This window comes from Taeniopygia guttata, chromosome 1, assembly GCF_048771995.1.
Source record: "Taeniopygia guttata chromosome 1, bTaeGut7.mat, whole genome shotgun sequence".
Lineage (NCBI taxonomy): Eukaryota > Metazoa > Chordata > Aves > Passeriformes > Estrildidae > Taeniopygia > Taeniopygia guttata.
In genome coordinates this window covers 33403137-33429681 of record NC_133024.1, presented here as the reverse complement: position 1 = coordinate 33429681, position 26545 = coordinate 33403137, and the positions used below count along the sequence as shown (strand labels likewise).

The window sequence follows — 26545 nt, the reverse complement described above, 5'->3', positions numbered from 1 at the left end:
CAACTGTTAAGAGTTTGGTGTTATTTCACCCTGTCCTAGGGTGACCCTCAAAGCCAACTCATAGGCATACATTTGTTTTCATTATAAAAGATTAGGGTGTGATGGTAGAAATTAATTTAGAATCAGGTTATCTAGGAGAAAAGACCAGAGGGTTAGCTACCACATGAAGGCAAAAATGCTTCAATTTTCAGCCTGTAGAATCCCATGACAGTTAATTTCTCTTGTGTTTGTTTTTTCTTCCATCATTAGAATATGAACACAGGAAAAAAGGACCCTCAGCATTTGGGACATTTACTTTTTACTCTAGAATTGCACACTTTGAAGTAGAAATAACAGAGACAAACAGAAAGTGAAACCTGTGTTCATTCAGAGTAGGATCCAAAAAGGCAAACCCAAAGATTGTCTTACAAAAAGAATTAGTGGAAGCATTTAGGTGACATTTACAGGAATGACAGACTGCAACTGTTCTCAAAATAATACATCATTTTTGTATTACCTCATTTCCATACACCATTAGATGATGGGTTGTGATAAGAGATTTGAAGACCACTACCCAGCTGCTGTTGGTAGTTCTTTCAAATAAACTATCTGCCAGTTGTGGGATGTTCACATTCATCTCATTCGTGCACTGGATTAAATCTGCAATAGAAAAATTTCTGTTGTTATTATCAGTTCTGTGAAGGAAGATCAATAATGTTCCCAAAAAAAATCAGTACATTCATTTTATGAGGTAGCATTTTTGATGAAAACTGAGAGGTTTTCCAGCAAAATAAATATTGAAAAGCAGCATGGCTCTGGTCTATCAGAACATAATAATAAAAAGCTAGCTCTGCTCACTGCCATGATTCAGTTTTTGCAGCTGCCTTAGAAGGTCCTGGAACAGAAGCACCAGAGTGACTTACACTACCTCTGACTAACAACTCTGAGCTTTCAAACACCTAAAGCATTAAATAACAAAATAATTATTACATGGTACCATTTAATTAAGTTTTACTGGAACATTATGACTAGAATTAACTGTAATCTCAGATTTCTGGCCTCTTAATGGATCAGTAAATACTTTCCAACACTGGTTCAAAGTGAGTAATATAAGATTCAAATACTACTTAGTCTTGATACAGTGAAATCAACACCTTCAAAAGGGCAGAGGAAATGTTGTATGGAAAAATGAGCCTCTAGCAACAATGCCAGAAGCTGACAGATTAATTTAGTTCAAACAAAGTTGGATCATTAACCAAAAAGATGGTTAGGAGCAAAAGACCTGAGGCTGGTTAACTAAAACAAAGCTTTCCAATCTCTGTTCAGCCTGGACTTCTGTCCCACCTGTGTAAACATGGGGAGCTATACTTTCAGTGCAACCAACAAAACAATGTATCATTATCTAATAACTTATTTCCAAAGGCTGATGAAGAAAGGAATGACTGGATATCATGACACTATGTTGACAAATACAACAGAAACAACTAAATGACAATACAGCCAGCTATTATTTAATATGAAGCTTAACTTAATGCAACATAGTAGTCATGAAATTTTTCTACTAATATCACTCGAAAAATAAACCAGCAATTTTCACTCAAACTGACAGCCCTGCCAAGGCTGCAGCTCAAAAATCAAGACTTCAGAAGTCCTATGCCTTCCTGTCTAAAGACTACAAAGGCATAATGGAAACACCCATTTAGTCTGAACATAAACATTTCACTTTTGAAGATAGTTTTATATCTTCCTATGAACAATCATCTACCTTGAAGGACTCCTGAAAGACAGGATCTTCCTTCAGCCAGAGCAGCAGATAAACATGGCTACCACATACCCTGAACTAATATGGTCAGAACTGAAAAAGCTGCTATTTACACGTTTAAGTATTAAAGGAAGAGAGCAGGAAATGATTTCCACATTCATAAATGTAATGAGATGGAGAGATAAACATTCTTTTATCTACAAGTAAAATTGTGATGACTACAGGCATTCATGACCTCATTTTTAAGTCATGGTTATCTATTACGGGATGATGATTTGGGGCTGTTAAGACAATGCCAGGATATTACTCAGCAAGAGACATGCTCTGAACTGGATCATCAAAACCAAGCCCTGCAGCTTCTTCACCTTCAGGTCTTCTCTCCTAAAGAATAAGACAAGCAGTTTTGTGCAAGGCTATGTGGCAAAAATATACATTAAATACAAAGGTACACACGTTACTGGATGTCAAGTCCTGTGTTTTGGCATAAGAGGTGCAAGCGCTTATTAGAGAGTGAGAATTTCTATTCTTAAATCCAACATTTGCCAACAGATCAACAGAAATAAAAATTGCAAAAGAAGAGGCAGCAGTTGAAAGTTCACTATCTAAAAATATTTAAAAAAACCCACACCAAACAAATATCCAGTGTAGATAATATTTTGTGCTGGGATAAATGTTTTCTGAAATGCCACTGAACTTTGAAATCGATATCTGTAGCAGTATATAAAAGAACACAGTCTCTGTAACCCTCAGAAAATCACCCTTCACAGGACTAACGAGTGTTTCTGTGAAAAGCATATGAATGAACCTGGCGGGGGGCAGAGGGAGAGAGTGCAAGCTCATTATGAGGAACCAGTGACCAACAGAGAGAACACAGGCAAGAAGAGAAGTACAGAAGCAATTCAAGCCTTCAGTGGAAGTAAAAATGCAAACAAGGGAGTCACTACAATACTACAGTTACTATAAACTAAATTTAGTAAAACATGAAATTTTTCTCTCTCCAAAATGCTGATTGAACAGATGCACAACAATCTGGTATATATTAATACCTCAAAGTAGCTACACCATATACATCTCAGAAAAGTTACATCTTTCTGAATTTTCTTTTGAAAGTATTTTCATGAGCAATGCTAAATAGGTAAAGAAATATTTGCAGTTACACCCAAGTTAAAACAGTAATTTTTGTGCTAACTATACTATAAGCAGCATAGTACAGACAGCAGAAGATGGTATCCTTCATCCCACACTCCTGCACTACATCCCACACTGCATATACAGTGTTATTTATCCTATTCCCACAAAACACCCTTCATTAAAGGAGAGGAACAAATATATAGTTGTTTTCACATCCTACGCTTAACACAACTTGTCTCACACCCACCTATGAAAATACTATCTATGTGTTTGGAAACCTTAAGTGCCCCAAAGCAACAGATCTCTAGACTGCTAGTTACTGGAAATGCTATGAGCAATATCACAGGCAGGCGTATAACCAAAGGGCACAGCACTAAGGGGAACAGCTTTCATCTCAGAGCAAAAATAGAAACAAACAAAATAATCAAGAAAACAAAGGATAAACCTTGGTGAAAGAGTTTCATTGATCATCTTCTCATGGGAGTCAAGGAGAAAGATTGAATAGTTACTCCCATCAATACTACAGAAAAGAAAATCACTTTATGTGTCGACCTTCTGCATTAAGGCCCAGAATGCCTCACAGCAGAAAAATAAACTCTCCTTGGAAATAAACCACCTAAACTCATAGAATTCTGCAATTCTAAAATCTGTTAAAACTTTCACAGCATGAGACACACAGCATACAGGCGTTCAATAACAAATATCATTCCTTGTTTCAAAGAAGGCAGCAATTAGCAACAAGAATCTTAAGCTTGTAGCTGGTTGGGAGACTTATATGAGGGAAGCATAGACAGCAATAAATGCACAGTCATATCCATGGATGTGGCTGGGGACAGCCAAGGGAAAGGCTACCAGGGTGCCCAAGGTGTACAAGAGCGCGATGCACAAGAAGTGGTAGAAAGAGGTGGGTTTATTCCACCAGGAAAACAGAAGGCTGGAGGCAGAGAGGGGGAATATAAAGACTACCTTCAATCAGGTATCTTTTGGAGGTTCAAGAAAAAGGATGAGAAGCAAAAGGAAATGGTCAGGCAGCAGAGCCTGTAAACAGTCAGATCTGTTAATGCTCAGCATGGTTTAAAAGCTGGGGTTCATTACAAAACCTGAGATCCCTTCCAATCTAAAGCAATTTACAAATCTGTGCAACACCCACAGAAAGAGAGAATGGAGGCAGGCAAAAACAGAGAAGTGACTTTCAAAGTCAGTTGAAGCCAGAAGGAGTAATCCAACAGGTATTCCTAAGGATCAAAAACCTTAGGCTTTTTAAAGTGATTGACAAAACATGTTTTCAGAACACATACCTGCATTAAATGGTGTATCAACTTTCAGCAGAGGTTTCAGAAGCAAAACTAGATTTCCCAAGAAAACACTTGTAGCTTGTTTTTAAACAGTGTTTAGATTTTATTTTTGTTGTAACAGTTAAAGTTTTCACCACCACGTGACTTTCACATAATTCAGCTTCACATAGTTCAGTTCTGTTGGGGTCTTTTTCCACCAAAGCAAGGGTTTTGCAAGGAATCATAACAAAGGTCTGGCCAACAGATATTTCAGCAACACTTGAAGATTTGCAACTGCACCTGTACCAAAGCAAGCATATTGCCTAACCCTGTTTGAATTAACTACTGCAAAGCATACAGTACAATACTGTACAATATTCAGGCTTAGGAAAATAAATATACTTGCAACTCCCAACCAAGAGCTCTACAGCCTTTCAACTGTTCAGCCTTCATTACAGGAAAGAACAAGTGATTCATTGCCTTATGCAATCCATAGTTACCACGTGAAAGAAGTATAAAGATGCCAAGTAGAGTACAAGCAGAGCAGGATTGAAGATTCATACACAAGAAAGAAGCAGCAATCACCTATACAAAGCAGTTACTACAAGGCTATGATGACAAAGTATGCTGTCTACTCCACACTAGGCATGTAGACGCGCATTAGCCAGCCCATGGTAAGAGATCATGAGTCTTGACCCATGGCAAACATGAGGAAGTGAGGCTGGATAATAAAGCATCAAAGGCATCTGTCCCAAAGTACCCCAGAGAATGCATATACTTTCAGCATGTGCCTATGACCTAACTCCTTGTGCAGCACCTCGTTCTGCACCACGCAGCCTGCTAAAACAAAATTATAAAAAACAGGTTTCCTTCCCCACAAAAAAAGAACCACAAGGCATATTGAATGAGTCTTTATGATTTCTTTTCCCAGAATCTAACTCATATGAATTCACAGTAAGATTATAAAGAACCGGGTTGAGAATAGCTTTTGTTAACGGTTTTAGTTTCAAATACAGTTTCAGTTCACCATGTTATTTGTGGTAACTTGACAGGCAGACTGAACATAAGCCAAATTTACATTCTTCATGTACATGCAGTACTCAATTATTTCCAATGGTTTACCTGTATCTCTGATTTTGAACAATATTTTTATTTGTAAGTATCAATCAGAAAATATTTGCAAGAGAAAGATCTTCCAGGCTAGAAAGCATGCCCCACACCCCAGTTACGTCAAAATAGGTCAAGCAACTGTGACAGATATCTATCTTGTTAATTATTGCTTCTTCATCTTTTACACCCCAGACACTACCTAGAATAAGCAAGTAATTGGTTATATCCTGCAAGTTATTGATAATTGTGCCATTTTAAAAAATATACATGTAATGGGAGAGACAGTATCCTTTGATCATCCAACATGAGTAGGCAGATAGTCCCAAGAGCTAAACACATTACATTTTTCAGTTAAAAAATACAAGAATAATAAAATAATATTTAAATACATATTGGTGGATCCAAAGCACAAGGCAATATACATCAGATCCCATTTACTCAGCTAGTTAAATTTAAAATTTAAGTCAACACAGCAAACTTGTTTCTTTTTTTAGGAAATATAAACCATTTATTGCATGAATTAATATTCATACAACTTATGCCCCCATAGAGGAGTTCAACAGAGCCCAATTAATTTAGTACCTTTCAAACTGAAGAGGTAACATGCTAGTGACTGACACCCTACTCACGAGGGAACACTTGTGGCTACTCACGATGCTGGAACACAGGACAGTGTCTATGCTTAAGATAATTTTTTTAAGAGTGTGCATCTGCTTATGATCAATTCCTCTTTCATCCAAGGCATTAAAAAATGATTCTTAGATTTGAGCTAAAGATTTAATAATTATTGATATAAGGCTATTTTGCTTTCCTCTAAGAGACTATTTTCTCAACAAGACAAAACCTTCAAAGTTGACACTTTCATTCTATCATACTTCTGGAAATGTGTGGGAAAAATGTTGGTGTCTCAACCTAAAAGCCAAAACAAAAATAAAATACTAATGAAAAAGACATGGTTCTCTACACTGTCAATACTCAAGTTAAATTCCTTTTCTGGCTGCCTAAATTTCAAATCATATAATTATTTTCAAATTATACCAGTTTCTTCTATGTTAAGGTCTTATTTTCTACTTGTTCTACACAAATATTTGATCACTGGAACAGAGCTGCTCCTGCATTTGGTCAGCAATCTTAATCAAAATGCAAATGGCTGAATCTAAAAGTCTATTAAACAGCTAAAACATTTCCAAAGGATAGGTGAAAAAGCAGCAATGTGACCATTTTCCATGCAATTACACACTGTGTAGAGGCAGTTAACACTGACAACTTTAGGAAATTTTTTTGGTAAAAAAATTCAAATATCACAAGAAGTCAGCCACTAGACAAAAAATTCTTTCCTTTTGATTTCTTCTTGAGAATACAGTTACAGCAAGCTTTTACTATTTCTAAACAAATTTTATAGATTTAAGATCAACATTCCCCTGCCTACCCCTAAAGAGCTCATGATCTATATGATCTATATGGCCACATTGATTTTAAACAGTCCGGTTACAAGTTCTAGGAAAGCTCACACACCTGCCACATCTTTCCTTCCCAGAAGGACATTGAGAAAGTTGCACAAGAGGGGGAAAATATGGGTTATTGAGAAGGAGAGGGGGGGGGGGGGGAAATTAAAGATATAAGCATGTTCCAGTTACAGTAATGTAACATTTGTCAGCAGATCTTAAATGAATGAGAAACTGAATTTAGCAGGAACAAAGTTTTTCACAGTCCGTTTTTATTTTGTTATTTACTGAACTAGAAGTGCCTTTTAAACCAGAGTGGTTTGCATGAAATGTAACAAACTATTAGAAATATCTAACCTCTGCATATTAGATATTTTTCCCAGTTGTATTTTTCTTTAAATTTTTATAAGAGATCATCTTCCTTCCTTGAATAATTGGCAAGTCAAGGTAGACCCTTATTTTCAAAACTTCAGTAAAAAGTATCAAGTAGAGTTTTTCAACTGGCTACAGATGACAACAGATATTTTGGATTATGTAGGTCATTTTTTCTATTCACCTTGACACAATGACTGTGAAGAGTGTGCTCTAATTTTATCCAGTTACAAAATTAACAAAATTGAAATAACTTCACAAACACATACCAGTTTTATTCTAGCAAAGTGCTTTGAAAGCATTTCTAGAGCATATATAGACAATGTTCTCTAATATTTAAATACCTGGAGGACTTAACTGTGCCATGATAGGACACTTATAAAAACTTCAAGAAATCAGAAATACAAAAATAAGAACAAAAGAAAAAGGTTTTCTGTAAAATCTATAATTAAAATCTACTTGCACAGATTAATAGTTCTGATAACTGCAAACCCTGACACATTCAGATCTGATTCTACACATTACAACTGACATTTTAAAAGCAGATAACTTAATGCAAGCATATGGTAACCTTCTAAATAATTTCCCACTTCTTCCACAGGTGTTGTCCTTATTTAAATATGGGAAATAGGATTAGAATGTCCCTGGATGTAAATAAGTACTTTTTATTATAGAACCAAGCAATTTGTCTAAAAATAATACTCAGAATAATTCTGAACCTTAATGCAAACAGGTAAAATTGTAATTTTTAAAGAATTTATTTCTTCCTCAAAACAATACATTTGGTAACAAAAATTAAGCTTGTGCAAAAATAAGGATACCCCAAATGACTGGAGTGATCAAACGAAACAGTGATGTAAAATTTCATTCTAAGCCACTCACTAAAGAACATTTAATCTGCTGCATTTAATCTGAAGAATATTATATAACAAGTATGTATTTGAAAACTGAGTGAATACTTCAGTATTTTCCTAATTAAAAGAAAATACCTACATTTGCATTTTAAAACAAAATATGCCGTAAACACTATTTGTTCTAAATTTAAGTTTGTTTCTCTTCTGAATAAAACAATTTGTACCAAACCACTTTATCGGAATTAGTTTACTACATCAGACTGCCCCTTGGCTTCAATAAAGTCCCCTTGAGAAAGTGGACAAGGAAATCTGGACCACGCATTTTTGAAATAATAATAAAAATTCCCACTGAGAATTCTTTCTCTGCATATAAACAGCATCTTAACAGCTACATGCACTGACTCGGGAAACAATTTATGAAAGAGTTAAAGAAACTGAGAAGTCTCATCCTATTCTGAGCTTTCCATGTTTAAAAGGAACTAAGATTTAATCTAATTTAGATTAGATAAGCAGGATAAAAAATGCAGAAAGAAGACTTATTGTAATGTTGACTGACTTGCTCTATAGCCAAAGGTTTATATTTTCATTTCATCAAGCTACATCTTGCCTTTTTCTTCCAATTCAAATGAGACTATCATGTTCTCTCTCCTACTTAAAACCGCTGTTTCTAATTGGAATTCTCAGAAATTACGTTAAATCTTTATCAGTAACCCTGTGAACTCTGCATTACTGCCTCAGGTATCTTTTAACTCTACATTTTTTCTCATATGGTAACATTTTTGAGTAACTTATTACTTTTGTTTGAGAACTGCAAAAATGAATTAATATACTTTCTGCAAAAAATAGAGTAAAATTAGTTTTGTTGAACTACTGGTTTCAATGAAGAATTCTCTGACAAGCATTAGTAGTGTCTACCAAAACTCAACAAACAAAGCACTGGTAAATGAAACAGCAAAAGAAGTTAAAAATAAGGGAAGAACAACTCAAACCATTATGTACATAATTTTCCTTTTTCTTTTCTTAATTCTTACATACTGAAAGGTGCCACATTAACACTTCATTTAACACTCATTATGATTATTCAAACTTCTCCAGTTACAAATATTGTGGAAATGACCAGTGTGGCTATGTTACTTTTGGAGAATTGATTTCTCAAGATAGACTTGAACATCACTTTCGTCTCAACTTGCCAAGTACCTCCATCACATTTTAAAGACTAACATGAAAATACTGCTAAATATTGCCTCAACAGCTCCAGCCATAGATTGTAAATGTAGCATTCTCATTTTGAATACATTCAAGCTGAACACAAACCATAGCTTAAGACACCTAGATCTTCATCAAAGCGTAGCACATGGCAGAAGTTCATTATTTTAGACCAACACGAATGCATAAGATATATAACTTATAGGATATGTTCTCATGACAACTCATGGCAAAACACGGTGGTCCCATTCCTGTCTCTACCTGCAAACATAGACATACTTCCACTGCTTATGTTATGTCACCCCTAGCGAACTTCTCTGAACCATACTAACTTCTCAGAATAGAAAAACAGCCACACAAAACCCCCTGACCTCAGTGGTGGTGGGTGGGATAATGGGGATGACACATGAGGTGACACAACACAGTATAGTTTCTTCATTGTCCTACCAGATAAAAAACGGCTCACAAAAGACCAAAACACGTGAAAGCCACAACAATAAAAGGAGATGATGATGTGCAAAGGTAAGAAGAATGAGAGGAAAAAGGGAAGTGGACAAGTCCTCCCATTTCTGGCACCAATGAGTGATTGCTACTCAACCACCCCACTACAGTCATCCTCTGTTCTTCAAGATGTCTGCCTTGGCCTTCAGTGGTTACTGTACATCTCTACAGTTCCAAGTTTTCTTACATTAATATTCCAAAGTCTGATGTTCTGGTGCAGATTAAAAAAGAAATTCCCTTTGTGCTTCTCAGTGGAGACTGAATATCCATACTCCCCATAAAAAACTTCAACACAAGGGAAAAACTATTTTCTTGCTTAATAAAACAAATAATTTTCTTTCAACGTTTCCTAAATTTTCAGTATTCTTAATTCATTTGACCTCCTCTCGATTCTCTACAGTTTCACTGATACATATAAATACACACACAAATACATATATATGAATGTATATATTTATTTACATATATAGTCCCAGATGGATAATGGAAATTACTTCCTTGTACAGACATATGGAAGGATACCCATCTTTCCTACACTCTCAGGTTGGTGGTTTATGAAAATCAAGTGAGCCAAACCTTCTTGCACGGTTCCTGCACATTCAGATAATACTTCTAGACTGAGGTTTTACATCTTCCTTACACATTTAGACCTCTGCAAGCATTCATAGAGCACTATACCAATTTATCAGTGTAACTTCATCTTCTAAGCTTGGTCTGAAGAGCAGCTGCACACATTCCCAAGACAATTGAATTCTCTGTTGATACACAGTGTGTACCAACATACAATTACTAACACAAAACATCATTAGAACTACATTTGGACAGATCTTCCGCTTTAAGTATTCTCCAGTTCTAGGTAAAGTGATGTAAACAGTCTGTATTAAAGCAGCACTCTCTGGGTCCACTGAATTTGAAAATTGAAGAATAAACACACTAAAACCCATGGCTGTTACCTGTACCTATCAGTTGTTGTAACAGGAGAGAATGATCTTTGTTAAAATCTTAAAATACTAATCAATACAAAAGTATCTAAAATATGTTAGTTACCTTTCTAAGGATTAATTTCCCAGCTGCTACCCACTGTTAAGACTAAATTCTTCCCCAGAATAGAACAAATCAATAATCACTTCAGCTCCCTAATACTAAGAAATATGCAAGACATGCCAAACCTACTGAATACTTTTGCTCTATATTCAGTTCCTACATACCCCTTAAAAGCATTTTATCATGAAATCTCGTTCAAAATAATTATAAGCTCCTACACACACACACTAGCATATTATTCCCACTGAAAAGTATCTGTAAACTTACAGCCTTGATCCTATCTTTACAAACATGCTTAATAATGAGCCTGTGAATCATATTCTAAAGATGATTCTTGATTAAAAGATGAAAAATGTCTGTATCTATGAGCCAACATGACAATTCTTGCATAAGTTGTCCATTCAATCTGAATATTTAACCCACCAGCCTAATTAAACCAGGGAAAAATCAATATGCTTTTTCACTGATCACATGCTAATTTCAATGCATTCATGAATAAAATTATGGATAGTTCTTTGTTCAAGACTTTTCAGTATTTCCAGAGTACATGGCTGCAAACACTTGAGGATGTGCCCCATTTCAGCTTCTGACAAGCAAGAAAGCAGCTATGTACCCTAAGGGTTCTATATGAGCACTGCTGTTTAAGAATGCCTTAGGACAGGTGGCTGGGCAGGCTTTGATTATGAATGACAGCCATTGGTTTGATATTGAAATCAATATTTAATATATTAATGTCTATTACAAAATTACTATATTAAATATGAGAATATTTTAAAATACTTATGCATCCAATATAATATTTATAGTGTATATGGTCACACATAGTGGGCGAATAGAAGCACGATGAACTGCATTGGTGGAACTTTTTCACTTTGATGAAGACTAATTACTTTGAAAATTGCATAGCTTTAACACTGCTTTTATATCGCACTGAAAACATGAAGATATTTCAAGCAGCCTGCATACATGTGAGTTTATCCCATCATTTCACCTTAAGATGCATAGAAAAGGCACATAACATGGTTTATAGACAGCTGAGAGATCAGTACATGATGCCAGAGACACTAACCCTCAGGTCTCTTCATCACATACACACTGAATGTTACAGGAATAGTGCTGCAGCCATCTGCCTTTGCATACAGTAAAATTTTGGTTACAGTATGTACTTATAGCCCTCTTTTTCTGCTCCAAAGAACCTGCAAAAATGTTCTATAGCTAGTGCACCTCCATACAATAAAAAACAAGTTGTGCTAACAGACATGTTTTTAAAACAAGGCGCATGAAACACAAGCAAAAACTGCTGTTGTACTGCCAATAGCACATAACCAATCCTTGCAGATTGCTCTGGATATCTCCTGGATGCAGGCCAGGGGAGGTATCCAGGGCATACCAACAAATGCCTTACCTGGCAGCTTGCTAGCAGTGGTACAGTGACATTACTGTAGCTCAGCCCACTGGAACAGGGAGACCATTTTGTTAATAGCAGACACCACTGAACAAAATATCCTCGATGAGCACAAGTTCTACAGCAAGACAACTTCTATCTTCTCAAGAAGGTAAGCCTTTATGTAACTAGGGTTCCTCTTCAGTATCTAACCCTCTCAATCCTGCAAGGAACTCCTAGTCTCAACTTTAGCCTAGTTGTATGGCTTTCAGATGATATCTGTTAAAAAATACACCCAACGACTGTCAAAGTACCTACCATAGAACCATAGAATGGTTTACATTGGAAAGGACCTCAAAGATCATCTAGTTCCAACACATCCACCACAGCAGAGATGTCACTTAGGCTGCTGAAAGTTCCATCGAATCTGGCCTTGAACACTTGAAGGGATGGGGCATCTAGAACTTCCCTGGACAACGTGTTCCAGTGCTTCACCATCCTCTGAGCAAAGAACTTCTTCCTAGTATGCAATTTAAACCCATCCTCTGTCAGTTTAAAGCCATTTTCCCTTGTCCTGTCATCTACCCATATGCAAAGTCCTTCTCCCTCCTTTTTACAAGCCCCCTCCAGCTACTGGAAGGCTGCAGTGAGATCTCCCCACAGCCTTCTTGTATCCATACTGAACAACTTGAGCTCTCTCAGCCCATGCCAACTTCCAGCATCTGTGACTTCCTTAATCCTGCATTACCAAGGAGCAAACAGAAAAAGCCAGAATCCGTGCACAGCATGTTTTGGCAGTAAACACTTCTAGCACACTTTCTGAAACTAAATATATGTATCTTGTAAATATACAGAGTATCCACACAAGTGCAATTTAGGTGTTTCTTAGATGCTTACTTTCCACATCCCTTTATTCTAAAAGACACACCACAAAGTGATTTTGTAGTGATGTACCATCACAGTAGAGCACAGTGAAACTGAAACCAGTGAGTGTTAACACCAACCTGACCTCCTGCCACCACATTCCACTGAACAGATCTTCAAGCCAAAGAATTCCAAAGACCTTTGTTACTTTGGAATTAATCACACATGTAATTCACATTCTTTTCCTCTTTGAACAGCAGTGCAGCATCTTTAATTAGACAGTTTAATAGACAAACCAAAATAAGAAAACCAAAGCCATCTCACCTGAGGTTTTCCTACTTTCTCATTTCAGTAGCTCAAAGGTCTTACTCCAGCAAAGTTGTTTGGAATATGTGTCATTCTCTCCCATTTTAAACCAAGATTTTGGAAATTACATTTCCTTCTGGACAAAACCTAACTCTGAGCATGAATAGCACATTTTTCTTGAATGCCTTTGGGAGCTGTCAGGAAGCACATATTAAAGTTAAAGGAGTTATGCCTCTGTATTTGCCTTCCTCCATCAGTGCTGAAACTGCCAATGAAGATGTGTATATCTCATGCATGGTAGGACACATTTCTTGGTAGATACCACCATCTACAGCTTCTGGTTAACTAGTGGAAAAAAACTGGGCTGCCCGCTTAACTTCTGGAAAAAACCCAACCAAAACCTAAACTTATAATTGTGTGGAAAAATATTCCCTTTTGTCAAGAGTCCAATATAACATGTTTTACAAAAGAGCTTTACTGTCAAGGGAGTCTAAAGGTGTGTCAGCATCTACTACAGGTTCTTTTGCTTCTGTAGTATACTGGTTAAAAACCAACATTCCACATTTTATTGCTTCTTGTGTATTTACACAGATTTTCAAAATTAACATGATAAAGGAAAAAAAAGAACTGGGAAATTTTTGCATACAAGACCAAAAATGTTTAAGCCATATTCTAAAATGGTTTGATTATTACATCATGTTCTTCCAACATCACAGAGATGCAAAAATTATTCATTTGGATTTGTTTTAATAAAATAGGCATCAAAAGCCCAATATATAAAATTACTGCAAATGGTGCTTTTCTAGCATAAAATAAATAGAAGACATCCAAATTACTTAGATTTTTAAAATTAGGACTATTTACTACAAAAGAGTGCAAATGCTTTTCCTTATAAATAGCACAATGCCCAGATACTGGAGAAAACCTCTCAGATGACAGCTTTAAAACAGATTTTTACTATGAATAACCTTCATACACATCATACTACAATCCAGCTATGCAGTATTTCATATTTTGTATGGATAATCTACGTATCTTACTTTTCTGTGGGTCTCTCAGGAAATACATACAGCAGTGTCCTGTCAGATGACCACTTACTCTTTTAGCTGACTAAACAGAGCTTAACAGGTCTCAATGTAGCTCTGATTAAAAGGCTTGTAAACAATGACCTAAGCATCACAATAAAAGTGGAAAAACCTGAAAAGAGGGGGAAATAAGGAAAGACAATCGAATCATGGGGCTAATAAGTGACAAACAAAACACAGATTTTATGAAGGCTGTTTGCTGAGGAATACTTTTTTCGTGAAGTTTCTATAGAAGAAGGTGGTCAAGCTCAAAGTAGCAACCCTTAAGATTGAAAACGCATGCCCAAAGTGTACTCTTTTTGCACTTGCTGCAAAAATATCCTTACTAAATCTCAGTTAACAGACCAAGGAGGAAATCAGCTTAGACTATTTGCCTACTATATCATATAATGAATTTTTTTAAAGAAAATAAAAAAAATTCTGACAAAGTATCTCAATTATTTGAATGATCAAAGCAGCAAATTCTCCAACTTCAAATATTTATCATTCAGTGAAAATCAAACATCATCCTTCTACTACAAAGTGACTGGCAGAAAATCACACAGGCCAGCACAGCTTTACACAGTTGGGTACTTGAGCTGCTATCTCAGAGATCAAATAGGCTAAATGTTGTACTCCCTAGTGTTATATGAAAACAGTTTTGCATAATGTGACCGAGTTTTATCTTTCTCTATACTGAAAAAAAAATCTGCACGCCAGATACTTTTATATGACTTCTGTCTAATTCCTATCTGAGACTAATTTTCATTTTTCCCATCAGGAATAGGAGAAAGAAGCATAACATAAAAAAACAAAACTATTCCTTCCATGTCAACGTATTTGGTGACATGCAAAATTCTGGTAATTTTGGCTAAAAAAGTGTCACTACTTTATCAACTACCATTTTTTAAGTAACCAGGAAAGTTCATGATACATGGATTTAGAGCACTTCTGCAGTCATTTTAACACAAGCTCCATCAATTCCATACAATCTACTTCACTTTTTGCACTTAAAAGTAGGTGAACTCATTAAAGGAGATCTGCTACTGACAACCACTTTCATAACTTTTCTTTTGACCAAAACTGGATCAGATTTTGACATGAACTGCTAGAAAACTGGCTAAAGCAGAGCACAAGAGCAAAAAAACAAAACAAAACAAAAAAAACCAAAAAACACAAAAACAACTTCTCTACCTATAAAAGCAGAGATATCGCCACAAAATTGTTTCAACTGACACTCACGTACTGTGAGTGTGAAGCTCTTCCATGAAGGGAGGCAGTCAAGCAAAAGTACAGCTAAATTCTTCCATTCTGTTAATAGAAATGTTGGAAATGCCTGCCTAATTTAGCTTTTACTTCCTTTTTCAATTTAGACTAACATCTCCCATGAGATATTTGGAGCTCTCTGACCAAACAAGACTCACTCTGGCTCATCCCAAGCACATCTTCAATGCACACTTGAATAGAACTCTTTTTACAAGGGCACAACAAAACCATCCCTTACAGAGCATGTCCATGCTGCTCAGAGTAAAAATTTTAAAACATACTGCGATAAGAGGTTAGTATGGTGCAGGAACAGCCATCATTAATATGCAGAGTAAAAAGGAAGCTGAATTTTTCCAGGACCATACACTAAGCTTTACCAATTCTCAGTAGATAAAGCAGAGGATCTTACCAAGGGGAACACATCCTCTTTACAGCAACACTGTTATATCTGAGTTTCATAAATCCAAATCAGTTGTTTCCCTCATGTCTCACTTTTAGAGACTGCTCATGAGTCCTTCATTAGTGACCATGGGGTCATCAAGTTTCACAAAGCTTCAGAGCCAACACAGTTTCAAACTTCGTAGTCTGAAACTGGATGGGTAAGGGAAATTGTATACAGAAAGAGCTCCTCAGTATCCACAGCTTTCAGCTGGGAATTTCTCTGTTTACCATGAACAAAGACATGTCCCTATCACAAACAGCCTCGAAGATAAACTAAAGCCAAGAGAAATAGTAAATAACATCTGTCTTCTGGTTTTCAGTAAAAGGAAAGAAACCTTCAGCCAGATTCTATCCTTTAAATTAAACTGTTTCATAAGAAAAGGACAAAAATGAAAATAATTAGTTATTCCATTTACTTCAAAGTAAGGTTGTTCATTGGTTAAAACCTCAGAGAGCTAAAACAAATATGGAACTCTGGTAAAACTATGTGTTAAGACGTCTTGTGTCAGTCCTAGTATATACCAAAAGACTGACCACATTCCTGTCTACAAAGACGCCTCATTAACAGCTTAAGGACAGAGGCATCTCCTCCAACTCACGGTATTTTACTTACAGATCATTAAATATGAAGAAAATCTCCTCATAAACTGTGTGTAAACAAAAAGCAAAAAAACCCAGCAAAACAAGAGAGAAAATCAGATCCTAGAAATGCATGAGTTTCAAACACTTAACAATGAAATTCCAAGCATATTCAATTCAAATTCATAACAATGAAATTCAAATTTCAGAAGTTATACTAACTGTGCTGCTCCCTAGCGTTTGAGAACTAACACAAAAACTTCTTTGGATTTCCATCTGCTTACACACCAAATTCAGCACTGAAACTTCAAATATTCCAGACTTTTAATGCAAAGTAACCTGCTTAGAAATGGACTTAATTTATGTTACATTTGATAGGCTTAAATGATGCTACATAGTGGCAAGGCATTTCAACTGAACAGGCCAGGGAAAAAGCTTGGGCTAGCTTCTTATTAACTATCTAGAGCCTAAAAATAAAAGTCTGTATCCAGACAACCATTCTTCCTCAAAGCCCAACTAATAGTGTACCAGTCCTTGTGTATCAAACAGCTCACAGCTAAGAGTTGTGCATCCTGAGTTTTTCCATTCAACTGCTAATCAAATGTGACAACCTACTAAACATGAAATATTAGAAATAACTACAGTCCACAAATGCAGAAGTGTTCATATTTGGGTTCATTTTTTTCTTTTTTTCCTATAATTAAAATCCACTTCACATGTATTTTTGATAATCTAAATCTTATTCTGCAGTGCTGCACTGTAATACTCCTGACAGAAATGCAAACACTCTAGGGAGAAATAATCCCTGATGAATTTAAGGCAGATTATTACTATATAACAGAAAAACTGATTTAAAGGATAATAAATCCAAATTCAGTAATTTGAATAGAAACCAGTTGATCCAAACATGGCTATCTCAATGAAAGCTAAGGGACATGGACATCCAGGGAATTAATTCAAAACTGAAATCTACCTAATGATTCTAGTATATTTTTAAACTGTAAAGAAACTTCACTTCTCAAGAGAATAAAAGAACACAAGGATATTGTTCAAAACTACATTTTTATTTTTTATCTGCAACTAGGATTTGAACTAGTTATGGTTCTTGATAAATAAAAAGTAATTGCATGTAAAACACCTGAAGTTCAGCCCTAAAACTTACAGACTGACACAACTGCTTACATAAATATTAAATTCAAGTGCTCCTTGTGAGACAGAAGAATAAAGACATTTTATGAGTAAGGGAGACTCAATGAAAGCAGCTTTACATCAACCCAGAAATGAAGAATTGCTTTGGGAACCACAACTACATGAGGCTACAATACATAATCAAGTAAATACTCCTAACAGATTGATTTATTATGAACACCAATGGCTTCACGCAAATAGAAAAGGGGAAAGAATTAAACATGATCAAATAACACCACTATTCTCTGTATGGAGACTTAACCATCACAACAGTTCAAACAAGGTTTTACACTTCACATAAAAAATAAGGTCAGATCTAGAATACAGAGTCACTGAGTAGGAAAAATTCATAACATTTGAAATAGGCTGCAATGATGACTGAAACTACTATGATAATACTGGGCAGAGAGAGAAGGAAAGGGGATAAAGCAAATTCAAGTGTGACCCCATTTCCAATTAAATATTGACCCACTGGTCAGCAAGAGTGGAGGTACCAGCCAAATAAACCAAGTGCAACTGTAGGCAAATGTAGGTAAAATGGCGATGCAATTTCTGAACAAATGGGAGGAAGTGGGGAAGAGAGGGACATGCTACATAACAAAACTAAACCCAAGACTATAAGCGCACACTTGAACAGCAAAAGAGAGGTACAGAAACACTTCAGGTCACTTTAGAGGTCAGCATCCACCCCAGAAAAGCCCAAACACTACCAACAGCAAGTTACAAGCAGCCCTTAAGAACACCAAGGAACATGAAGACACCCATGTCTACCTTTTGATAGCCACGACATTCAACCTTCTCATCTAGCAGACAGAGTAACAAGTCACAGACAACCAGAGCTGCTCGGAGTGGAATTACTACCAGGTGAAGGCAAAGACTTTTTTTTTAAATTAAAAATATGTATTTAAAACATGCTTACCTCTGTCTATAGCTTTGTAGACCGAGTTTAATTTAAAACATTGTATGTTACACGCTTTGAGTCAGAAATCTAGCTGACTATGGCAACTTCAGAAACTTACGCTGTGAAGATGAATACCAGTGGGTTGGTTTAGTTTAGTTGGGTTTATTTTTCTTTTTTTTTTTTTTGGAACAAAAGTAATTAAGGAATGATATGAACCTCGTTATCACCTTTTTGTAAATTGATAAAAGAATGTCCTTTTTTACAAGTTGTTAACATGGAAAATTTGTTTATACACTAATTATTTAACTAGGAAACAGTGTTATTAAGGATTCACATTTTGTGCTTTAAATTTTATTAAATTAACTATTCAAAAAAATCAAGAAAGGTTACAAACAATACAGGCACGTTGTTGATGTCATAACACACAGCCAGCAAATGGAATAGCTGAGCTACTGCAAGCACCATATTTAGAGTAAATATGTGAAATACCAGAGCAGTTTCAACCCATGCAAACTTCTCACTTCCCACATCAGTGAAAGGATTGCTCCTGCTAGAATGGCACCGCTGCTGAAGCATACGAATGTTGTGACTGAAGGTCTGCTTGCTTGGGAAGAAGCAATAAAGGACAGCAAGTAAAGATTTCAAAAGTGTCTCTTCGGGAGAAAAGGAAAAAAGGAGTTGATGAGGAGAACTGAGTAAATTAACATCAGTATGAATTAAAGTACATAGGAGAACTCAGAATGAGTATAATCCCCACTTTGGGAGGTTTTAAAATTTATTTTAGTTTAGACTACTTAAGTTATGACCTGCACAAAAATCTGAAGATTTTTCTTTATGCCACCACTGTTCACTCCAGTAAATTCTCTTATGCTTCACTCTGTGAATTAACTTGCCCAAGTCAAATTTTGATGTAGATCTTGTTCATTTACACCATCTCTTCTGAGGTAAAACTCATAAAAGCCTAATTTACTCTTGTATAATATTGCAAATTATCCAGCTAAGCATTACTTTAATAAAGCTCCTTTAGCAAAATAGCACAGGAGCTTTTAGTCACAATCAGAAAATCCAGTGTATTTGCTAAATCTGTATGAAATGCTTAGCTTCATTAAGTTATTCTCACAGTTAAATACAGCTTAGTTCCCTAATTTCTAAAATCCCAATACCCAATTTGTGACATATTACTCATAACTTGGATTTACCGTTAGGAGATTTGTGACTACCAGACCGTAGCACTGAATGTGCTAAAATTATTTTTAAGTTTAGAAACTACCAGCCAATTGATAAAGCTCTGATATAAACTAGGGGTGAAATACAAAGTAGAACAATATTTCTTCAAGTTTTGAAGGATACAGTCACTTTGAAGTTACTAAGAGTCCATAATCTGCCCACTCATGATCATACTTCATAATGGAGAAAACGGCCAGAAGAGCAAGGAAAACACCAAGCCAGATAATTTTATAGCAACACAAGCTTCTTTCCACTTGATTGCATTCTTTTTTGTTACTTACTTGTTTGTTACTTTTAATCAGCTGCAGATACAATCAGTAATAAAATCTCTCATACCCAAGTCTTTGCAAGATAACATTAAGCTCCAAATTGAAAGTACTCCCAGAGTTAAGACTTTGACCCACAGAAAATCTAAATGGTTAAATTCATATACTCATGAACACAAGGCAACGTTTGCAGCAGAAGAGTTTGCTAAAATACTCAAAAGAACACATACTTGAGACTATTGTTTTAAACTTGTATTGTAAACTAGTTGAAAATATTAAACGATTGCCCCAGTAGAGGGCTTCAAGACTTTATACACAAGTCGTTTACAATTCTTACCCAATTTCTACTCTCATGCTTGAGAAACAGCTACTTCAGTTTACAAAGAAGTGGACATATCCCACCAGCAGTAAAGCTACTATGTGTTATTTTTAAAGCATTAATTGATGTGTGAGATGTTTTGACTGGAAATGTTTTTAAAGTAGTGAGAAATTTCAATTTAAGAAAGCTGTTTAATAAATTAAGCTTTCAAATACAAAAGGTGTCTCGGCTTCAGAAATAATGTTGCATTTTCCAGAAGGAGTGAGACATCAGTAACATTTTGTAAGTGAACTTTCCCAGAATTCTACCATCATCAACAAATCATGCACTTTACATAAGGCAACAAATGCAAAAGTCAGGAAGCTTTAAATTCCATATTGGATAAGTCAACTCTTGTATTATTATGCAAACTACCATTACTTTGTGAGACAAGTCATTAGGGACAAATTAAAACTTTCACATCTATAAATCAAAAACTGTTTTTAAGATTAGGAACTGAAGACTGAAATAGATCATTAGGTCACAGGCTGAACTGCAAAAGAATGTTTCTCCCAAGCGTCCCTTTTCGTAAATGCAAGAGATGACAGCACCATTAAAAAAAAATCATTAAAAAAAAAATCTCAACTAGGGCTATAGCCCAAAGTTACATGAGACCTGAATAATCACTGCTACTGGGAAACAATAGTGGTATGAAGATTCACAGGAAGCTGATTGCAGGTGTCCTACAACCTCTCCTCCTTAGCTCCTGCCTCTTACTTCATCTGAAGCAGAATATTGCTTCAGGCTAAGTAAAATAAAACAACAGCTGCACACTACATAGCTATTCTTTCTGCAAATGAGCAGCTGTAGTAGAAAATTGTCCCTCTGGCAGACAGAAGGAGTATGATAGTTCTCATACTCTACTAAAAGGCATGAGCAAATATTCCAAAGGAATTCCAGTAAAAAGTAAGAAAGTTGGCTAAAGAAAGAAACTATGAAGGAATCAGAGAAAAGACTCAGAGAGAAAACTGAATACTTCAAAAGAAAGTTGCAATAATGCAATTATCTGTATTTGAAATAATTACAGTTACAAAGAACATTTCTAAGCAAAAATAACAATGGATTACCTCCAGAAATTTAAGTCAATTACAGAAAGGGATGCAAAGCTGCAAGAAACTTCAGGTGATTCTGCCAAAACCAGAGACAAAACATGAGTTTGTTGAAGCACAAAAATACCATAAAAGCATAATGTTTCTGCTTCTACTGGAGAACACAAAAGTATCCACGGAACTAGGAGTTAATTCACCTCATCACCTAGTTACACTTCAGCATGCAAAGGCAAGTGAACCATTACAATGGTGGTTTTCCCAGCTTTTCTACTAATCTCGGGTGATCCAGGGAAAAGCAATGATCCTTGTCCCTCAGTTCTACAAGTTACCCTCTTTATACCATCTCAGCTTGAACGAGAAGCTGTCCCCAGCACAGACATGGAGCAAGTCTTTAGCTGGGCCTTTCTCTATCCCAGTAGTAGCCTCTAGACAAAACCAAAGCAGCTAACATTAGTGTATTAGGAATTAAGTTCCCAACAAGCTCCTTCAAGTTTACTTTCACTTACACAGCTTCTCACAGACACCTACCCAACACAGGGCAGGGTTCTGGCTTACTGTCTTCCTTAAAAATACACATTTTCTTTCACAATAAGAAATCAAGGAAATTACACTCGGGCTTAATTATAGAGATATTTCCCGTTCAGAATGGGTAATTACAGCATCACAACTTCCTTCCAAGTCATCCGTCCACATTCTCATTTAAAGAGGGCTACTCCATTAGCTACAAGCAGATAGGGCTACTATGCCACACTCATTCAAGAGGCCAACTCTAAATGTCTATCACAACAAAGCTGTTTTAAGTCCACTCCACAACACACACATGTACACAAACATTTCTAAGCTACTGAGCAATTGCTGCTACAACAGCTTCACAAAACCAACCCAGTGAAATTTACTAGGCATTAACTTCAGGTATTCCTAATATTAATTATCCACCACACAAACACAAGCACACCACCCTCTCAGAATCATGTAAAGAAGGAGTGAAATCTAGCAACAAGTCTCCCAGCACCATTTATACTCAAACAACCTAAAGCACTTGTTCTTAGTATCACTATCCAACACTCAATGTGGGGACAAAAAAACTAACTAGAAAGAAAGGGTTGTACCAATCTCCATGTACAAGTTAAAACCACAAAGCAGTTTAGAGCTCCCACTGCTAAGATAGGTGTAAAAACTGGGACAAAGTCCTAGTGAAACTAGGTTTTCCATAAGAGAAATTAATGAACTATGCTTCGAGGGTTCCAAGACTACTAAACTTTATTTCTGTAAAACAAGTAATCCATCACAACAAAAGCAGCATTCAGACTACCAAACAGAATTCTTATCCCAGCTCTAAGCTCTAAGGCTGGACCTTCAAAACTGAAGCAAAAAACAGTATCATGGATTCAAGTATATAGCCTTGATGATGTTACTACCTATCACAAGCCATGTCCACTTGTAAATTAGAAGTCTTTCTCCCTCAAACCAAACAACTAAGCTTTGTAATGGGAGAGAAAACATTCTTTGAAGTATATTACATTTTAACCACCATGAGCTAAGGAAAAGAATTCCTTTTTAACTTCCTTGATAAAGATAACCATCACTGAGGAAAATAGAGGTAATCTAGGATGGAGAGCACTTCAAACTCCACACACTGTCAGGAGCAAGATAAATAAGAACACATACTCATGAACTTATATTCCTATGTCAGACTTCCCTCCATTTTTATGAGTTAACATGAGGCTGAGCTAGTTAAATCTGTTTGTGATAGCTCAAACCTTATGAAGAAAGAATGTCAGTAACAGGACTCAGAAATCTTGAGATCTGTACAAGAAATCCCGTAACAAGAATGTATGTCATGGTCACAGAACATGCTACAAAACTAAGACTTCATTACAGGACAGTATGGGAAAACTCAACTTATCTACTCACCAGGACACAACCTATTGCAAGTTTTACCTGTATTATCACAATAAGCAATAATCAGAAAAATATTAAGGCAGCATGCTGCCTATGAAGACAGGTATATTAATTGTAATTTACAATGAGATGTCACTTCATAGGCCTTACCAAGTTAAACTGTTTGTTGTGAAAGGAAGATATGTACAAACAGTTGAGAAGTGGGGCTTGAGTCACAGCTTGTGTAAAAAATATTTATTTTAAAGCATACAACCATAAAGGGTAGGAACAAAGAAAAGGTTTAAAATACAAGACTATGTGTCATTTCCTGATGCCAGAACAGAGACTTTTAACAAACATATTAGGGTACAAAACATCTAGCCATGATCTATTTTAGCCACTAAAAAGAGGGACTACTTAAAAAATCAAGTTTGCTTGGCTTTGATAAAAATTCTCAGAGAGAGGCAGAAACTAACAGACTCCTGACAGTCTGGAGTAGAAAAAGGAAACACAGAATTGCTCTTCTTATCCAGCCACTACCAGATAGCTTTCTAAGGAAGTCCAGGCACTCGTCTGCAGCAGCACCCTGGAGGTCTCCATTAGGTTGTCTCCCAGCAGCCCTGTTCAGAATATCACCCTTTTACACACACCCCCACACACCCCCACTGGAAGAGCAGTTTTCTGACCACCTTCATATTCTTTTCCACAAAGCTTATACCACAAAATAATTCAGCTCCTAAAAGCCTTAGTACTGAAACCGTACTTTTAGCACAATTACAGGCTAAACCTGGCAAAGTTTGTTTTCCAGAAAGCCTCACTTCTGCTGTGTGAAATCCAGTAACATCACGATTTCATACATATGCCATATGACAAGGTGTTTTCTCTACCTGCCAATAAGTTACTCAAAGCCCAAAGATTTCCTCAGTATTCTGACTCCCTTAGTTAACCAAATCTCACAAGACCACTCAGCTACTATCATCCTCCACCAAAAGATGCAATGAATGAGGGAATACCAAAAAGAGAGAAAGGCAGCTAAAAAATGAATTCTGAGGCTACCGTAAAAAATGAATTACTTTGCTCTCAGATACTTGCAGAACAAGAATTTCTTAAACCTTTAACATGCACATGTTTTGGTGGAAAGAAGAAAGAACCACAGTACAATTAATCCTACTACTATCATCTGGTGTTCTCATTTGGATACAGAGCAATTCAGAAGGCACAAACTCAAGACACATGAAGACTCAACCTTCTCCTGCAGACGTGGGTGGGAGGAAGGGAGAAAGCACACATATAGAAGGCATAACATCTTTTATTATATATTTGGGAAAGTGAAAGGGAGGGGGCGGAGGGGGCCATCCTTAAAAGGCCTAGAATAAACAGATGCAAGACAATCATATTCAGACCAAGAACTTTCTCAGTCCTGCGACCTTACAGCTTAGTGGAAGAAACGCTAGTGTGAACTTTGATGTTCATCATTCTCTTCATAATCACCTGGACAAATCACAGTTGATAGAAAACCTTTTGAGCCTTTCCACCTTTGATCTGTTATTAATAGAACCTGAAAAATGGCTAGACCCTTTATGGTATGCTAAGACTATTGGATCCAGCTTTACTGAAGTTCTAAAGAAGTCCTCTTAGATACATCTTCCCAAGTGAATGAGACAGACTAAAAAGAAGACTAAGAACATCCTCACATAAAGATTTGCCCCTCAGTCGTTTCACATATTTTCCTCCATGGAAGATTTACATGATTGTTAAAGAAGGGGTTTTTTTTCCTCCTGGTAGATTACCTGGAAAATAATTAAGATAACTGATGAGCTATTCCTTCCTGAAACTCCTGCACCTCCTCTAGAGAGTGGGGGAGTGCTGCCCTAGCACAACGCAAATGAGACCAATTAGTAAGGAAATTGCAGCCCATTCCTCTGCCTGGCCTCCATGGTTCTCTCTCTCCCCCTAAGAAAGGGGTATGGGGCAGGTCTTATCCTTCAGGAGCTCACGTTGTCCGGGGCCCTATGCATAAAGAAGACTGGCAAGGCCCCTTTTGGAGAGCAGATATACTGAACAGCCTCTCCCAAGCTCTCCATCGCCACGTCCCCGACCCTACGCCCCCGCCCTCGGGCTATGCCCTATGCTGAAACCCCGAGCTCCTCCGCCTGAGGAGGCTTCCCGTCCCCACGAGGCCGGTGGGATGGGCAGCAGCCCCGCAGCGGGACCCCGGGACAGGCCGGGCAATCCCGCTCCTCGGCGGGACGCTCGGGGAGATCCCTCGGGCCGCCGCTCCCGCCGGTACTCACAGTCCAGGTGCTTCTTCTTGGGGCCCATCACCTCGTGGGTCGTGGCCTTGCACACGGTTTTCGAGACGGCCGAGCCGGTCACGCTGTGCTGCGCCGCCGTGATGCGGTCGGTGAGGCTTTGGCCGGACATGGCGGGGTCGCTGGCGGCGCTGGAACCGAGCGCGGCTCCGCTCGCTCCTCAGGGGCCGGGACGGGAGGAGTCGCCGGGGGGATGGAGCTGCGCGGGCTCCTCACCCCGCCGTGCCGCAGGCGGCCCCCGCTCCGCCCTCAGGGACGGACCTGTCACCCGAGCAGGGACCCCTCCTCCTCCTCCTCCTCCCGCCCCCCTCCCCCGGCCGCCGTCCCCTCCCCCTGCGCGCCCGCCCGGCCGGGGACAGGGACACGCACTGGGCGCCGCAGGAAAATGGCGGCGGCCGAGCTCCTCCTCGGGCCTTGCCGGGCCTCTCCCGCGTCACGTGACCGCACGGCGCCCCGCCCGCGCGGCACGCGCCGCCCCCCTCAGCGCCGCGGGAGCGCGCAGGGGCCGGGAGCCGCTCCCGGGGCCGGGAGCCGCCGCTCCTGGGGTACCCCTGGGCAGCCTCTTCACCCCTGGGCAGCCTCTTCACCCCTGGGCAGCCTCCTCACCCCTGGCCAGCCTCCTCAGCCCCCGGGCAGCTCCTCACCCCTGGCCAGCCTCCTCAGCCCCTGTCCGCCCTTCCCTCTGCGGAGACTCCCGTGCCTCTGGGATCTCCCCTCGGGAGGTTCGGTGCGCCCCTGTTCGGGTTCAGAGCCGGGTAAAGTCTCCGTGGAGCGAGTGGGG

At 37.9% G+C, this 26545-nt stretch overlaps 1 protein-coding gene across 10 annotated transcripts in view; it reads right to left on the bottom strand.

Moving 5' to 3' along the window:
* Nucleotides 1-26085, bottom strand: part of PICALM (phosphatidylinositol binding clathrin assembly protein) — a 65792-nt gene extending 39707 nt beyond the window's left edge. For 2 of the 10 annotated variants that reach the window (XR_012058614.1, XM_041719645.2), the window contains exons 1-2: nt 25747-26085; nt 497-639 (exon numbers count right to left, since the gene is read on the bottom strand). Coding sequence is in view for 9 of the 10 variants with exons in the window: in XM_041719645.2 (XP_041575579.2) it covers nt 497-639; nt 25747-25876 (273 nt within the window). In the remaining variant the exon portion in view is untranslated. The remainder of the gene's footprint in view (nt 1-496; nt 640-25746) is intronic. The other 8 variants (XM_012569913.5, XM_030286290.4, XM_012569915.5 and 5 more) reach the window with 6 other exon arrangements.
* Between the last annotated feature and the right edge of the window lie 460 nt (nt 26086-26545).